This window comes from Populus alba, chromosome 14, assembly GCF_005239225.2.
Source record: "Populus alba chromosome 14, ASM523922v2, whole genome shotgun sequence".
NCBI classification, from domain to species: domain Eukaryota; kingdom Viridiplantae; phylum Streptophyta; class Magnoliopsida; order Malpighiales; family Salicaceae; genus Populus; species Populus alba.
The window spans coordinates 13985561-14003378 of NC_133297.1; the positions used below are offsets into that span (position 1 = coordinate 13985561).

The following is a 17818-nucleotide window of genomic DNA, read 5'->3' on the forward strand; positions in this document are numbered from 1 at the left end:
CGGAACAGTTATTGAATCGACACCAAAAATAATGTACAGAGATAATTAAAACGCAATAATATCATATGCAAAGAAGCATTAATTAAAGGGTACAGCAAATTAATTATCCACATAAATATAGGTTTGGGAATTTTTCTTTTCTTTAAAGAAGATGGGATATACTAATTGATCAGTGGTCAAAACACAAGCGTGTCGATCTATACTGATCCAATTCTTTTTCTAGCTTCTCTATTATCTCTTGGAGCTTCTCTATCATACTATCTTTCTCTGCGATTGTCAGCGACAGCCTTGAATTCTCATTGCTAAGTGCTTCAAACTGGCTTACTATTCCTTCAATCTGTGCTTCAATGGCTTCATCACTCAACTCAAACGCGCTCTCCACCAGCCTCACAACTCGCCATAAACTCACGACTACAAGCAATCCTCCACCCTTCTTCCCCAAGAACGTTTCCAAGAATAATGCTCCGATAACAACAGCACCGTCGACAACGTAACCTGGCCGCTTAAAGAAGGAGCCGCCAAACCCCACAACTAGAGCAACTGACTTGGCAGAAAGGAGGCTCAGTATACAAATCCCTGCCAGATGGTACCAAACTTTGTGTTTCTTATAATGGTCTTCTTCCGGGGTGCATGATTGTAAAGAAGATGAGAGTTCAAGGATAGTTAAGATGACGTCAAGGAGAAGCAGTGAGATTGTAAAAACATGAACTGGGGTTGATTCCAGGAACTTGATTAAGTGGTTTCTCCATGGTTCTCTACTCAGGTCTAGTACTGGTTTAGGATTGCAGAGGTGCATCCATTTTTGCCTTCTGTGCCGGCTTTTGATCAGATTTTGGACCAAGTGCTCTACTGTTTCAACGGAGATGGAATCACTCGGAGGTTGAGATTGCAGGATTCCTGAAGAACCGGTGATTCTTGGTGGGTTATTCATTGATAAAGAATATAACTGTGTCTGGTACCAGCTTGATGTGATAATTTATATAATAATTATGCCAACGAGAAATTGTTTTTATTTAAAAGGCACGTGAAGTGCAAGGGAGGCTGAGGGATGCATACTTTGGAGTTACGTTAAAAACCACATCAAATTGGTGTTCTTGATTTCGTCGTGGAAGAGGCGTCAAGTATTGATAAACCTGCAAATTCTGTCTCTTTTCTCCATGACGAACTTAACCGACCGCCATCCCGTGAAGCGGTTCTCTGAAGAATGAGTTAGGTAACATTTTCCACGACGGCATGATTTATGTACTTTAGAAGGAAAGGCAAGATTGCATCTTTTGGAATGGTTGGGTAAGAGTAATTAAATGTCTAGTTTTTTTATTAATATATAATTGTTTTAGTTTTTTTTCAGTGTAGTGTAAGGCACTGTGCATCGGGCAATAACAATATTTTTAAAATTATTAAAAATATATTTTTAAAAAAACTTGAATTTAATGATAATATCAGATCTAAGAGCTTTGAATCTGATAATCATGCTCTTAAATGGGTCCAGATTCTTTGATCTGTTCAAATTAAAAATATCTAGGCTAATTATTTCATCAGTAATATATATATATATATATATATATATATATATATATATATAATAATTAAGATGGAAATAAAAATGAAAAAAAAATCATATGTAGTGATAAAAATATTTTCATCAGTTTTAAAAATTATTTTTTATTTTTATTTTCTTCATAATCTTTTTTCTATAAGTATCGACATTAAAAAACCCTCAATTTATCTAATAAAAACTTTTAAAAAATACTCATAACATAAAGGAAAAACTTCACATAACGATGGGACCTGAACAAAAGCCAACTTAATTTAAAAGAGTATAGTTATTAATTTTGAATGTTGTAATTAATATCAAGTCTAAATATTATGTGATTAAAGTGGATATTGTAGCATGGAGTTCAAATTGAAGTGCCTGTTATAACACCCAATTCAAACTTCAGTTAATTTTTTGTTTTATCCTAAGATAAAAGATATTTTTGAATTAGTTTGTAGATCAATTTTTTTTTTCTTCAAATAATTTAAAAAAGGTACCTCTAAAAAAAAAAAGGTTTGGTTCATTCAAAAGGTTTAATAAATTGTAATAGTTTAAACTCATAAAAATTCAGGTAACCATAATGCCAAATCAATCGTCACTGAACTTGTTTAAACACAAAAAAAGATACACGTATCATTGGATAAATTTTTTATATTTAAAAATTTAATTGTCCATATAGTTACACTGTAACTACTATAAAAAATAATTATAAAAAATTCTTGTAAAAATTTAAATATAATTTAATGATTAGATAAAAAAATTATAATTATTTTAAGTTAGTTTATAAAATATAATAGGATAAAAAATCATGACTATTTAAGTTGTTATTCTAGTTTTGCATAAGCAGATCTTCTTTTAATTTTGATTTATTTTATTAGTTTATAAATATATTTATTACATCATCCATTTAATTATTTTATTTATAGAAAATCGTTATTTAGTTATCATAAAATGATACTAGGAAAGTCACGCATCAACAACGTCAGCTGTTACTTGACTCGTTTAAACACTAAAAAAAAAGTATATCTGGTTAAGAACCAATGACAGAGAAGACGGCACCTGAAACTGTCGGCTCAAATACTCTGGTTTCGAGAGGACAAGCTATGGTCAACGAATTTATGCGATTCGAAAAAAAGTATAATAATCATGACGGCCTGGGATATAATTCCATAGTTTTGAATTTCCAACCGGTCCGGTGAATTGATCTAGTATTTGGTTAATCTAAATTTTGAATTGGTTTGGGTTTAAGTAAAAACATGACGAGAAGTTAATTTGATAAAAGTCGATCGATTCAAATTTTGTTTTTTTTTATTAAAGTTAATATTTAAACTAATTTACATGTATTTCAATTAATTTTACAAGTTTTAAAATTAATAATATTATAAATCTCTAATAATTATAAAAAGATTTAAATTTATTATTATTAAAATATAAATTTAAAATCTAAATTTATATTTATTCGGATCGCCTTACGTTGCACTCGCACCATGTCACGTCTTATGTCATTCTATAGTTAGGACTTGCATTTCTCGCCAGCCACGAAGGTTAAAGTCTACTTTATTAATTAGAAGGAAGATATTTGAAGTAAACTTTGTCCCTTATAAAAGGTTAATAAAGGTTTTAGACAAAATCATAAAAAACTCTGTTTTTAGATATTCCAGCTCAGACACCAGAAGAGATGTCTAAGCTAGAATCCATTGCTTCTGCAGATTCTGTAAAGGGTGATAGATATGGAAGCAACGATATTTCTACACATGAGAACTCTGAAACTCCACCATTGTTGTCGTGGAAAGCTATATAAAGGAAGGCCTTTTACCATGTCTCTCTCCATACCACGCTACTATGTTTTTAAAAATTAAATTTTTTTTTATTTAAAATAAAAAAAAATTATGTTTTCAAATATTTTTTATATTAAAAATAATTTTTTAAAAGGAAATTTTTTTTTATTTTAATATATTTTTAAATAAAAAACACTTTAAACCATCATCTTTATAAAAATCCCAAATAAACATTACCCACAAGAGGTCTGGTGTGTGTGTGTGACTGGAGTTGTGCTTTGCTTTGAAGTTTGGGTGACCTTTCAGGATGTTAGCTACTTCACCATTTTTTTTATTTTAATTTTTGTAATAAGGGCATGTTTGGAACAATAAGTTTTTCTGATATCCCATAGTTATTCATTAATTTTCACTTTAATCCCTGTAGTTTTTAGAAATTGTTATAGTCTGTATTTTCTTTGCCTTACAATTAGGCCCTAAATTGATTTTTTTTTCCCGTTCTCTATTTGATTGAAAAATATTTTCTACTCTCTACAAAAACATTCATGTAATTAGGTACCTAGGTCAAAAAAGGCCAATCTTTGTAATATTAGCTCATTTTTTCATTTCTTAATCATGGAGTCACTACATAACTTTTTTTTCATATGCTATACACAATATAATTTGTGATTTTATAAAGATTATAGTTTATAATCATCCAATCATTGCGATTTAAAAAATTACAAAGATAAAATAAAAACATGATGAATCTTTATACCAAGCTAGAAATGGTGTCTTTTTATGGATAAAGTTTTCAAGATTGTCATTTCTCCTAATGTAATCAAGACATTCAGGGACAAAACAGATATCTATGGATTGAGAATTTGAGATTTCAACACGCATGATCCGGTTGTTACTTCTATTTATGACTTGTGAAGAAATAAAATATTTCATGCCACCATCTAATCAAATAAATTAATAATTATTTATATAAATAAAATAAAATTGTTAACAATAACAAAAAAAAATTGAAAAAATTAAAAGATAGATATAAATTAATATATTTGATACTATAAAATAAGATATTTACTTATTTGTGTCTACTGAATTTGTTTATTAAAATCAATAAAAAATAATAAAAATAGAAATAAATACGAATTGAATTGGAAAAAACAATATATTAAAAATTATAATTCAAAGACTAAATTGAAAACATTTAAAACTTTTATAACAGAACCAAGAACTAAAATAAACAATAAAAATTATAAGGACTAAAATTGATAAATCTAAAGATAAGAGGACAAACATGCATCATCTCTGGAAGAGAGAGAAAAGCAAGAAAAAAATAATAATAATCACTGGCAACAAACCGACCATCATCCACCACCAAGCACTATCTCATAAGAAAAAGAATATAACGATGCATCTAAGAACATGGTAGAAGGGTAAGCTTGGTCATTAAATGGCACTACATGCGCCACCAAAACATCACAAATGAAATCCACTATTTTTTTTAATAAAAAAATAATTTTATTTTAGTTATCAGTATTGCGACAACCAACTATTTTCTCTTTATTTCACTATTTTTCAATAGCTCTCCTCTCTCTAACTCAGAGATTGAAAATAAAACAAAATCAACTTTTGGACATTATAAAAAATTTCACAAATTTCAGGTAAGCCATGTTTTTGCTCCAAGTTTTAATTTGGAGCCTAATTTCATATAATTACATTGTAAAATGTAATTGAAAGAAAAAAATTGGGTATATTATTCACTGTTCATATGAATAGTGGTCAGTTGGTCACCCTTCTATTATTTTAATTTTTGTAACTAGTTTACTTCCTGCGCTATGCTAGAGGTTGCACTAAAGAAGTTTTGAACATAAAAAAAGAATATCCAAGATGTGGGGGAATTCATTAACATTGTCATTAAACCTAGTCTAACAAGTTGAATTTAAAAACTTCCGACTTGAGTACTAGCCAAGTCTAAGATTTTAATTAAATCATATGAGGGTTGTCTTGATATGGCTCGATCAACTAGACGAGTCCAAAGAAAAAAAAACAAAGGAAAAAATGACATAAAAACAAAGACTAGACGTTTAGGTTTAAAGACAATCTGAATGACCGATAAAAAAAAAAGTTTGACTTTAAAAAAAAAATTGAAGCCAACATTTTTTTATATATACAAACATTGAAATGATGACATATTAGATTGATTCTATTCAACTTGAATTAACTTATCAAACTTGTAACCTGAGTTATGAATTTACATGGGTTCTATAACATTTTTTTTATTTTAATTATATTATAAGAAATAAAAACTAATTCAAAATCAATTTAATGTTAAATGATGAAAAATAATAAAAAAATTCATCAAAACCCAACTTTAAAGGTTATTTTTTTAAAAAAAATCGAGTCAAACACTTGGGTATAAGTGGCCCAACATTTTATGACCTGGATCAGGAACATAGACGACCGATAAAAAGATAGTTGACTTTAAAAAAAGAATTGAAGCTGACATCTTTTTTTATAAAAAAAATAAAACGATGATGTATTAGATCGATTTCAATTAATATGGGTTAACTTATCAAACCTGTGACCTAGGTTATGGATTCCAATGAGTTCAATAATATTTTTTCTATTGTAATTATATGATAAAAAAAATAAACTAATTCAAAATCAATTCAATATAAATGATAAAACTAAAAAGAAAAATCATAAAAAACCCAATGTTAAAGAATTTTTTTTTAAATAAAACCAGGCATGCAGGTTTAAGTGCCCTAACATATAAAGTCCTTAAAGAAAAACCTGGGTTAGACCTATTTTTCTATCATATTGTTTACTATATATATATATATATATATTTTTTTTTTTTTTCTTTGAAACAGATATATACCATGCCCAACTCAAAATGATTACTAGGTAGAGCTTTTTAGTTTTCAATCTATTCTCACCACAAAACACATAATAAACACCATAAATATCTTTTTAAATCACTTACAAACCTTTAAATGTTCTTAAATCACCCTAAAAAACCAAAATATATCTTTTTTTAAACATATTTATATATATAAAAAAAACCCACAAGCACCAAACTCTCCAAGTGACCCCATGTTTGATCATTTTTTATGTCAATAACAAAATAACTAACCATTTTCTCTCTTTAGCAGTTTTTTTAATAATTTTTTTCTCCTTTCTAACTCAGGGATTAAAAGCATATAGAAAATAATAACCAAAATAAAAATTGTTGAAAATTTAAAGTGTTTTAATTTAGAGCGTAGTTTCATATAATTAGACAATAAAAAGATACAACTGGAAAAACAAAAGAGTTAAGGAAAAAAAAAAAGGACAAGCGGTTCACCTCATAGCCCCCCTTCAGATTTTTTAGTTTTTGTTATAATTATAATTATAATAATACGCATTCATCCTTGAATAGATTCATGATCACAGATTGCACGCGCATAGAGGTTCTACTTGCTCTCCATAATTACATATCAAAAGAGAAACTAGGAAAATCCGTCTTCTTGTACCGAAGCAGGAACTCGGTAACGATAATATCAGATAGCGGAAACATTTATTCACTTTAGATGGAGCACAAAACTTCCACAATTTTAGAACACTTCAAAGGCATCTGAAATCCACAAGCAGCAGCGAGATACCGGACATGGCATCGTGCCTTTATGTAGCTTTCCATGATGAAAGAGGGGGAGTATCTGAATTCTTGTGTGTAAACATGGAACCCTCATATCTGTCACCCTTTACAGCACCTGCAGAGGCGATTGATTCGAGTTCAGCCATTTCTTCTGGTGTTAGTTTGACAGACAACGCTCCAACGTTCTGGTTGAAGTTTTCGATCTTGGTAGTTCCAGGAATTGGGCATACATCATCACCCTGGTGGTGTACCCAGGCCAATGCTAGTTGTGATGGAGTGCACTGTTTCCTTGCGGCGATTTCATTAACCCGCTCAAATAGTTGTCTGTTATGGTCTAGATTTTCAGGTTGGAACCTAGGCAGATGCTGAGGCAATTGAAACACTAATTTCAGAAGCTAAGCTTGAAACAACTCATCAAAAAGGAAATTATCATTGATGTACGGTTTATGCAAGGCATTCCATATGTACTTGTAGCATGTCCTACTTGCTCACTGTAAGATAACAGGAACAACTTTTCCATAACACATCAAAATATCAAAAGCAAAAAACATATGTTCTCTAACAAACCAAACTAGTCATCATGATGTTGTATACTATGCAGGTTCTATGGGTGCAAACATGCCAAATTGCCTTCATATAAAGTGAGTGAACAGACTTTACGGAGCCAAAAGCACTGTATTCGGACTATCGGAAAAAGAAGGTATTCTACCCATGAGCTTGTGTTTCTCTAGCCCTCTGTTTAGTGCATGACTGGGAAATCAAAAGATTCAAGCAAAAACATTAAACATGCAGAACTCTTTGTTTGGACATGGGACAAACTAAAGTCCTTGACTTAATGTTTTATTTGATTGAACCTGTTGCAGGATCTTCAATTACAGCACCTAAATACTATGGTTTACAAGTTCTAACAGAATTGACAGGTTAGGAAATGGGAAAATAGGCTTTGGGTGGGTATTGGGGTGTTTGTAGCTTCAGTTTGTGGTTTATAAGCTATCCAGGTGCTATTTGAATCAGAATCTTGAATCAATCCAAGGTGGAAAACATCTTTGTTGGAATAAAGCAACTATGAAGGAAATGCTAGCTAAAATATCATGATCTCAAAGCAGGAACTCTCTCTCTACGAAAGTGTTTTTTTACAGAGTTTTGACTCCAAACCACTCCATAAAATGGAAGAGGCAGAGTTTTCTGAGGCCTGTAAGTTAACCAATATGTAACCCACCAAAGGAGGAGATATAATTTGTCACATTCCTTCTTTTCCAAACTATAAGAGTTTTATGTTAGCACAATTGGTTATTTACGGCAGATGTATTACAGACAGAAACTCTGTATTCACAAAGAGCAGTACCAACCTTTCGGAAGTCACCCTCTGTAAAGCTCTCAACCAACTTAGGCCCTGATGAAAAGAATCCCCGTCCTAGAGGACTGTATGCAACAATCCCAATGCCAAGTTCTCTGAGAAATTAGAAGATAAGATCAGAATCTGCATATCCAAGCATCCTATAATCATTTTAAAGCTTTAGTTATTTTGATCTCGAAAAGAAATTAGTTTTTCTCATTAATGCCTCACCTGCAGGTAGGAACAATCTCTTCCTCCACATCTCTTGACCACAATGACCACTCCAATTGCACAGCAGTTACCGGATGAACAGCATGAGCTCTTCTGATTGTTGAAGCAGAGGCCTCAGACAGACCTATATACTTTATTTTACCTTCTTCAACTAGTTTCTTGAGCTCCCCCATCTAGCAAAGGAAAGCATTATGACTGCTCAACAACAAAATATTTGAAACTAGATTGCATATATAAAAGGGATACCTAGTAGTAACAATGCGAGCATCGATCAGACTACAAGAGAAAATGTCAATGCACATAACACACAAGGCAGAATCAGTACCATGACTACTCTTATGATTTAAGTGGATTCATGTCAAAGCGTAAGGGTTTTTGGATATATCCCCCGAAACAACATAAAAACACATCTACAAGCAAAATGAAAATTTATCCATCTATTAAATATTTAATTAGAACTCTATGTATATAGAAAAATAATTAAAGAGAAATACCGTGACTTCAATGGGAACTTTGGTATCAATGCGATGCTGGTAATAAAGATCAATGCAGTCAAGTTGAAGGCGTTTCAAGCTGGCCTCACAAGCAGATCTCACATAAGCAGGATCCCCTCGAATCTCCCTCTTGCCGTCTTGAAAGCTAATACCAAATTTGGTAGCCAGTTCAACTTTCTCCCTCAATCCTGACCCGGCCTTCAAAGCCTTGCCCAGAAGGATTTCGTTGGTGTGGGGTCCATACATATCAGAGGTATCGAGGAAAGTGACACCGGAGCTGATGGCATGGTGGATGAGGGCGATCATGTCGGATTCAGGTTTTGGAGGGCCATAGAAGGCAGACATGCCCATGCATCCAAGTCCCTGCGCTGATACTTCAAGGCCCTGTGATCCCAGCTTGATCCTTTTCACTACTGTTGCCATCTCTTTCTCTCCTGTTCTTAACTAATTAGATTTTCAAGAATGAAGGACTCTCTGTGTGTGCGTGAGCTCAACTCAACAGCAATCAATACCGATAATGGCGTTGCGAACGAAACTGCTATAAATAAAGTGTGGGAGTGTGTCTGAGACCTTCATATTTCCATGGTGGTGATGGTTGGTGTCGTCAAAAGCATTTTTCCTTTCCTTGTGTCCCAACTACCAATCAGACACCTAAAATGTTGCTGACGTAAGGACTTGCGTAATATTAGAATTTTCTTTTTCCTTTTTTTTCTCGCTTTTAAGCGTTAATTTTCTCACCGTTGATTTACAAGGTGTCTCAATATTTATCCTAAAACTTTGATCTGTATTAATTAGATCCCTTGACTTTCCCTGTAGTCCCAATATCCGTCAATTTTAGTGCGTTACGGTAATGGAAAATATGCATAAATTTGAATTCCATCCCTGAAGTTTATGGAATAACTGAAAATAACCCAAAAGGTATTAAAAACTTTAAAAGAAACATAGAAAGATTGAATTTAATAAAATTAAAAACTAGAAAAAATAAAAGATTATTTTTAGCAAACATAATTGAGAGAACTTGTGTGCTTTTAGTTTCTCAAGAAACCCCAAATCCTTCCAATTTAAATTCTCATTTTCCATCAACAACATCATCTTTGATATGGTAATTTCAACATCATTTTCCATCAAGACCATGCAAACCCTTCTCCAATTTTTGTGCAGAATAAATTAATCAAGAATCCGTTCATAAAATTTAATTACTCTTTTTTGTTTGGCAGAGATATTGTAATTACTTTTCAAATAACTTTTTCATGTCATTAATAATATATTTTTTATTTTTAAAAATTATTTTTGATAATCAGCACATTCAAAATGATTTAAAAACATTAAAAAACATATTAATTTAAAGTTAATAAAAAAAAAAATAAAATTCAAATTTTTTAAAAAGTGCTTTTAAAACGCAGAAACAAACAAGTCTTAACTACATCAATAACAAAAACCAACCTAATCCATTGTTAACATCCCAATTAAATCATAAAATTATATAATTTTACAAGTGTGTGTATATAATCAAATTAAAAATTTAAAAATCAAGTAAAATTAGTCTCTTGCAAAATCAATAAAATTGTTAAACTTAGTCCAAACTTGACATTAAAATATTTGATGACTAGTTTTACAAGATTCGAATATATCTTTCAAACCTTACATCAAATTGATTTGAAATTTTAGAAGGAAATACTAGACATATAAAATTATATTTTGGTATATTTTCAAGTTCAAAAGGAGTTTGAACATATTATTTTCAAAGGATCAAATTTTATTAGATGATTTTCATTAAATTTGTCAAACTATACTATCATATATTATTTGAAACATATCTATAGCTCAATTCTTTGCATGAACTAGCATTTATGATGTTGAATTTATTTTGTTCTCGTCTTATTGAACTATCAAATTTGCTCTTGTTTAAGTTTGATAGTATATCTTAATGAGAATGGGATATCTTCAAAATGGAAGTAACAAAAATTAAACTTGGAAGTAACAAAACTTCAAAATGGATATCTTAATGGAGAACTCGCATTGTCTGTGTGCCAACATTGTTTCTAAAGTTGCAAGCTTTTTACTTTGTCTTTTTTGTTCAAATAAAAGGTGATAATGACATTATATATCTTGCGTCTTTTTTAATTATTATTATTAGAGATTGTAAATAACGAAAAATATATAATCATAATATTATTTGTTATAAATGAACATTTATGGTTTGATTGGAAGTATGGTTGTAATTGTTTTTTAAAGTGTTTTTTAAAATGCATCAAAATAATATATTTTTTTATTTTTTTAAAATTATTTTTGATATCAGCAAATCAAAATGATTTGAAAATATCAAAAAATATTAATTGAAACAAAGAAAAAAAATAAAAAATTTTAAATTTTTTTAAAAATAAATTTAAAAAGTAAAAATAAATAGGTGTTAGTGTTTCATACACAGAACACACATTATACTCCCTTCTTTTTTTATTTTTTTTAATGAAAATTGAAGTTCTTCTTCTTCTTCTTCTTCTTCTTCTTCTTCTTCTAAGAACTAAATACATTTAACAAGATTATAAGAAAAGGATCACACAAATATTAGGTAGAATTAATCAAAGGAATGCCATCACATAGTTAAAGCACTAGAAAAGTACGAAAATTGCAGATTGTAATTTTGAAACTGTATGTTTGGCAGGGTTCACTACTCAGGAACTTTTTTTTTCTTTATTTTCAATCCGATATGACTTAGCTTTTTTTTTTCTTTTTTTTTATTGTGTTAATATCTCATTGAAGTATCAATGAAATGATCCCACTCTTCTTCCACTCCAATCCCAGATAATTTCATCTTCCAGCTATTCTCTTCTGCAAAGCCATTACTAGGATCCCTCCCCTTGTTGATATTATTTCTCACTTTTCCTATTCTATGCAGGACTCCCTTCAATGTTATGTCGAATGCATCTTCAAGGGTCTCTAATTTAGACCTGGGATCTGCATATATTACTCTTGGGATCAGCTTTATGACCTCCTTTCTCATTGCCAACATTTCGTTGTCCGAGATTTGAAGTAATACCTGCTTGATGCTGACAAACCCATCTTTTACAAGGTCGATTGGTATGAACACAGAATACCTCCAGTAATCCCTCTGTAAATGCCATGTATACTGCGCGTAAGCAGAGAATGGATGGAAGAAGACTGGAATGCAACCAGCCAAAATCGAGTCGAAAATGGATCTCCTGGTGTAGGAGTCCCCGGGAGGCTGTAAGCAGAAAACCGAGTCTTGAAACACTTTAATCACTTCAGCAGGGTTATCACATCTGCTTTCGCCCCCAGAATTACAACGAAGAAAGTTGCATGTCCTCCTTGAAGCTAAGCATTGGTGGATAATCTCCTTTCGTATAGAATCGTTCGCACTAGGTCTCGAGGCGCCTGCGAAAGCAAACAGGTAGCGCCTGTTATGGCTCTGCACTCTGTTTTGCCACCGGAATACCTCATCGTCACTTGAAGGATGGAAATATGTGGGATATGGTATTGCAAATTCATTGCTCCATGACGTTGTTTCGAGTGACAACGCTGTCAGGTTCATCGATTCAGGCAAGGTCATAAGCTTGCTACCCCAATCGGAGTCATGATCAGTTTGTCTTCGAAAATCCCAACCAATCCTACCCAGAACAAAGAAATGGTCTCTTCCCCACATCCTTTTCCATTCCGGCTGCTGCGCAAGCCACTTGACAAGATCAGAACCTAAAGTGTCCCTCATTGATATGTTGTGACCCCACAGGTAGCGTCCGGCATCCAAGCCAGCAAAGAACGGCACATAAATGGCGTTGGCGAACGATGAGTTCTTAGTCAAACACTTGTACTTCTTCATCCTCTCATGAAATATGACTTCTAAAAGGAACTGGTTGGTTGTAAACCAACTCTTTTCGGACAAAACCCCCTCAGAATTCTCAACCTGAGGACCGAAGCCCGAGTTCGTCAAGAACGGGCACATGTCTAACCATTTCACAAGTACAGAGCAATTTTTCAGTACATCATCATTGAATCGGCGAGGAAGATGATGAACATATATGTAACGACCCTCGCAAGAATCTGCTGGTCTCTTGGTTCTCGCGGCCATTGTAGTATTCTTGTTCACAGCAAGCTTATTTGCTTGATCAAGAGACTCGATTACATCAATAAAAGGATTATCAGTATCGACTAATGGATCAGGAGAAGCGTTTTGGTTGAACATTTGAGGGACATCGAGAGAGTGATTAGGTTTACGGGCATGGAGGTTGTTAAAGGAAGTGACAAAGACGCCGATTAAAGAGGTGGCGCTGTTTGTTCCATCGGCACTTAAAGCAGAATAATCAAAAGCCTTAAAAAACACAACGAAGAAGGAGAAGGCAACAAGGAAGACAAACCAGTTTCGGATAATGGGTAGTCTCTCCATTCTCTCAACAGCACAGCATTTTCCGACAAGCGAAAGAATCCCAATAAACCCGAAGAAGAACTAAAACACAAAAACCCCTGATGAGTCTTGAATAGTTGTATAAGAAGCAAGCATGGTGTTTACAGAGTGAGCAAGAGAGAGTTTTATGAGAAGAATGATTAAAGGAGGTACTAGAAGCTGGATTTTCTCCCTTTCTTTTGTTTCTGGATTTTATTGGCAATGATATGGTTCTGCTACTGAAAATCCTGACCCTTTTAATTTAAATTAATTTATGGAAAATAAAAGCTGGATTTTATTTTATTTATTTGTTTCCTAATTGTTATGATGCCAGATGCAAAGGTTTTGGAAGGCATTAAAAAGCATGGAACTAGTTAAGGAAACCTTGCGACTGTTCATGGAAACCTGAGAGGGGTGCAATCTCACGTATTAATAGATTTCCTGTTCTGTCTTCGTATAGGTTTTACTTGTTCAATACGAGTGCAAGATCACCCTTTGCTTAAACTTGTGGTTGCTTTTATAAATTAAAATTGGAGTTGTTTGTGATTATTATAGTGATTATAAAAGTATTTTTTATTTAGAAATATATTAAAATAATATATTTTTATTTTTAAAATTATTTTTAATATCAGTATATTAAAATAATTTAAAAAATTAATTTTTTTTAAAAAAATATAATTTTAACCGTGTTTTCAAAATACTATTTTGATGAAAAATGAGAGGCTGCTCTTCAACTCTTTCCTTTTTTATATGAATATTTTTAATTTAAATATATTTGTGATTGTGGTAAGTAGTTGATTTTTAAATTATATTTTATTTTAAAATATAATAAAATAATATTTTTTTATTTTTAAAATATATTTTTAATATCACTAAATTAAAATGATAAAAAAATAATTTTAAAAAAAATAAAATAAAATTTCAAAATCACTTTTTTTTAAAAAAAAAAAACAAACACAGTTGTAAGGCACATGCATTTTCTTTTAAAATCCTACACCCTTGATTTTTTTCTTTTTTACTGGGAGACAAATCCATTGCTTTATATATATAAAACAACAAGAACACACCTATGCCAATTCAACGTAGGATTTTTCAGCAGAATCCTACACCCAACCACGGAGATCAAACCTCTATACTCTAGCTAATAATAGCCTTTAATTTGATCTCACTCTTTGGAAGGTGTTTATTAAAAACATTATAATAAAATAAAAATCCTGTGTATAGTTTTGCAACGAGTCTTTAATTAACTTATTAATTTGGTAAATCAAAACAATAATTCCTTTCAAAGAAACCTTAGCGAGAATGCCAAACTCAAGAATTAATAACAATTGAGAGAAAAAGCGATCAAATAAAACAAAAAAAAGCAGCATCATATACAACATGGGATAACAAAGTAAACAATACTAAAGAATAATATAAATAAATCAAGCAATTTTATTAAAAAATTTAAATTTTTAAATTGAATTGATTTTTTAATATAATATTAGAATCTTGATAATCAAAGCAGCAATCACAAGTTTAAATTTTATTATTTTTATTTATTTGATAAAAAAATAAAACATAAAATAATGTAGGTCTAAGCGCATTTCAAATAAAAAACTTTTAATAAAAAATATATATTATATATATATACATCTTAAAACTTATTTAAGTTTTTGAATGGAATTTTCATTTAATAATAAAAAGATATAGGGGGGTAAAAAACACAATTGTCGGCAGTGAAGTGCGAAGGATTAGAGATGGAAAAAAGAACTAGGAAAGCATAAAAGGTTGAAAATAGGAAAAACAATAAAATAAAAAAAAAGGTAGTTAAGAGGCCCACACAAATCCTACTTCGAAGATAAAACATATCAACAATTTGCGTGAAAGACCATTAACAAAAGCATTGATGTCAATCATGTCACGAGTGTTCATCATAGAAATTAAATTCCAGCCAGCCAATCAGGTTAACTTGATATTGTTTAATTAGTTATTAATTCTTTTTAAAATTAAATAAAAAATTTTAAACTTTTTAGTATATATATTTATATTTACAAGAAAAAAAATTATGTTTTTTCAATATAAAATAATAAATCTATTTTAATTTAAATATTTTAACTAGGATAATATATATAATATCTTTTCAATGTGAAATAAATTTTTTTTAAAATAATTTTTAAATATTATTATTTAAATATATATATTTATATTTATATTTTTTTTAATTTTTTTATATGAAATATTAAAACTTTAAATATATTTTTTTAAAATATTTTTACTTGAGACGTTGCTTCTTAATTGGTTTAATCTCAGGTCACGTCGGGTTTGATAATATATTATGCATAACATAAATGAGTCTCACACCCTATATGAAATTGAAGTAAAAGGTAGTTCCTTTCTAAGTGAAAACTTGAAGAAAATTCAGAATTGAAAAACCCATAAAAAACAAAGCATCTCTAGTTCAAAAAACAGATAATGAACACACACAGAAATATTATAAAAAAACGCATACCCTCTGATTCTCTGTTAAAATATTACCCCTTTTTGTAAGCTTATTCTACCCCTCCTTCCACTTCCTCTCCTCGTCTATAATCGGTATAAATCATCTATTTGTTAAACAAACAACTTTTTTTCCCCTCTTTCCTTCCCAGCTCAACCTATCGGCTTGCCCTATACAGATTTCGACGGCAAACATCATTGCTCAAACCCTAAAAACCCAGCAATGGATGATCAGCAGGAGATAGATCAGGCCGTGTTGCTCCCGAAACTAGCCACATTCGATGGCTATATATATATATATATATAAACGACCTCCACTTCTTTCAAGCTCCCTTTTCTTTTTCTACTCTTTCTTCTACTTTTCTGCACATAGAAAAAGGAAATGAAGGGCAGAGTAAAAGAGGGACATAGGTTGCTTTTTTCTTCATTAGCAACCCTCTCTGATCTGGGTTGAAAAGAAGGAAAAACAAGAAAAATACTGTGCCAGTGCATACAGTGTTACAAAAGTGGAGATATTATTATTATTATTATTTAAAGGATTTATCGCGTGAGATATTAATTTATTAAATGGATGAATCATCCTTATCAGAAACCTTAATTCTTTATTAAAAAGTTGAAAATGGTTTTTTAGTAAAAGAATCTGAAACCTTAATTTTTCAGTGACCCTTTAGTTGCAGAAATTTGCATTCATTTTTTTTAAAAAAATAATATTAAAGACCTTTTAATAGATACAAAAAATTAAAAGAGAGCTAGAAGGCGTGAGCATGTGGGCGGGGTTAAAAGGCCCCCGAAGTTAGGCTTTTTGTTTTTTTGAAGGCCAACAACGTTGGGTTTTTTTCAGACTTTTTTATATTTATTTTTTATTTAGGTGAAAAATAAATATAATAAAATTCATTAAACCTAATTAAGTTTATGACTTAGATCTATGTTTGACGAAGTGATCCATGAAATCCAAATTGACTTAATATTTTATCTTTTTAAATTTTTTTTAAAAACATGTTAAATTAGAATTTATTTGTAAGTATTTCTTTTGCTTTTAATTTTTAGTCATGATGTGTTTTTTTTTTTTAAATAAATTAGGTAAGAAATAAATTAAAAAGAAAAAAAAATTCCACCCACCATATTTCATAATCAAAATCACAAACTTGACAGGTTAAACTGCGAAATCCATATCAATCAAATATGTTGTCATATAATTTTTTTTTTTTTTAAAATACAAATACGATACTAATTTGTTTTTTTAGTATTTTATTTATTTTGAATTGGCTTTAATAATATATTTTATTTTCATTTCTATAGTATTGATTGCTTTAATTTATTGTTTTTTTTTATCATATTGATTTTTTCAAAAATCCAAATCATATTATTATCTATAATCTAGTTTAATGACATTATAAAAAAACTCCAACAATCTCACCATTTTTTTATATGTTATTTTAAAAAAATATGATCCGCCCGCGAAGGTTAGTCAACTTGCCAGTAGCAATTTAACAGGTGTCTCCTAGCTTGTTTGTAGCAGCGGTTCATCGTCACGCTATAAAACCTTCTCCTCGTCAGATCCACCGCCAAACCTCGGGAAGTACAATTAATTCTTTTACACTGACTTCTTTAGTACGAAATGTACCAGATCTGCCCCGATCCCCTCACAATATCTATAAATAACTTTTTATTTTTATTTTTATTTTTCATAAATAAAAGATGAACATTACTGTAGATTTATATTCCATCATCATGATTTCTATCTTCACTGCAAAAAATAAATATTAATTGGCTGAGGAAAATAGAAACAGAAAAAAGAAATCTTTAATAATAATAATAATATCTTATAAATGGATTTGAAGACTGCAAGCAGCACGTGGCACATCAAAGCCTTCAACCTCACACAAAAGCTAGATATGTTCATTAAAAAAAAAAAAAATTCTAGATATTTATATTAAAATAATATT

General features: G+C 30.6%; 3 protein-coding genes across 3 annotated transcripts; all 3 read right to left on the reverse strand.

Moving 5' to 3' along the window:
* Positions 1-45: 45 nt before the first annotated feature.
* LOC118040757 (uncharacterized) lies at positions 46-1485 on the reverse strand. The gene has a single exon (XM_035047786.2). It carries the CDS (start codon positions 929-931, stop codon positions 170-172), a length of 762 nt encoding a protein of 253 aa, XP_034903677.1. The 5' UTR covers positions 932-1485; the 3' UTR covers positions 46-169.
* A 5135-nt stretch (positions 1486-6620) lies between these two features.
* On the reverse strand, positions 6621-9628 carry LOC118040749 (probable aldo-keto reductase 2). Its single transcript, XM_035047773.2, has 4 exons — positions 8999-9628; positions 8505-8677; positions 8287-8389; positions 6621-7302 (listed from the first exon to the last, which is right to left on the reverse strand). The coding sequence occupies exons 1-4, from the start codon at positions 9419-9421 to the stop codon at positions 6964-6966; spliced, it is 1038 nt and encodes a 345-aa protein (XP_034903664.1). The 5' UTR covers positions 9422-9628; the 3' UTR covers positions 6621-6963.
* A 2113-nt stretch (positions 9629-11741) lies between these two features.
* On the reverse strand, positions 11742-13559 carry LOC118050127 (probable xyloglucan galactosyltransferase GT12). Its single transcript, XM_035060407.2, has one exon. The coding sequence runs from the start codon at positions 13395-13397 to the stop codon at positions 11742-11744; it is 1656 nt and encodes a 551-aa protein (XP_034916298.1). The 5' UTR covers positions 13398-13559.
* Positions 13560-17818: the final 4259 nt, after the last annotated feature.

Coding starts and splice junctions, on each gene's coding strand:
- LOC118040757 (XM_035047786.2), bottom strand. CDS start 931: ATGAATAACCCACCAAGAATCACCGGTTCTTCAGGAATCCTGCAATCT.
- LOC118040749 (XM_035047773.2), bottom strand. CDS start 9,421: ATGGCAACAGTAGTGAAAAGGATCAAGCTGGGATCACAGGGCCTTGAA. Junction 8,678..8,998: donor AAGTTCCCATTGAAGTCACG/GTATTTCTCTTT, acceptor TTCCTTTGCTAG/ATGGGGGAGCTCAAGAAACT. Junction 8,390..8,504: donor GAGATTGTTCCTACCTGCAG/GTGAGGCATTAA, acceptor CTAATTTCTCAG/AGAACTTGGCATTGGGATTG.
- LOC118050127 (XM_035060407.2), bottom strand. CDS start 13,397: ATGGAGAGACTACCCATTATCCGAAACTGGTTTGTCTTCCTTGTTGCC.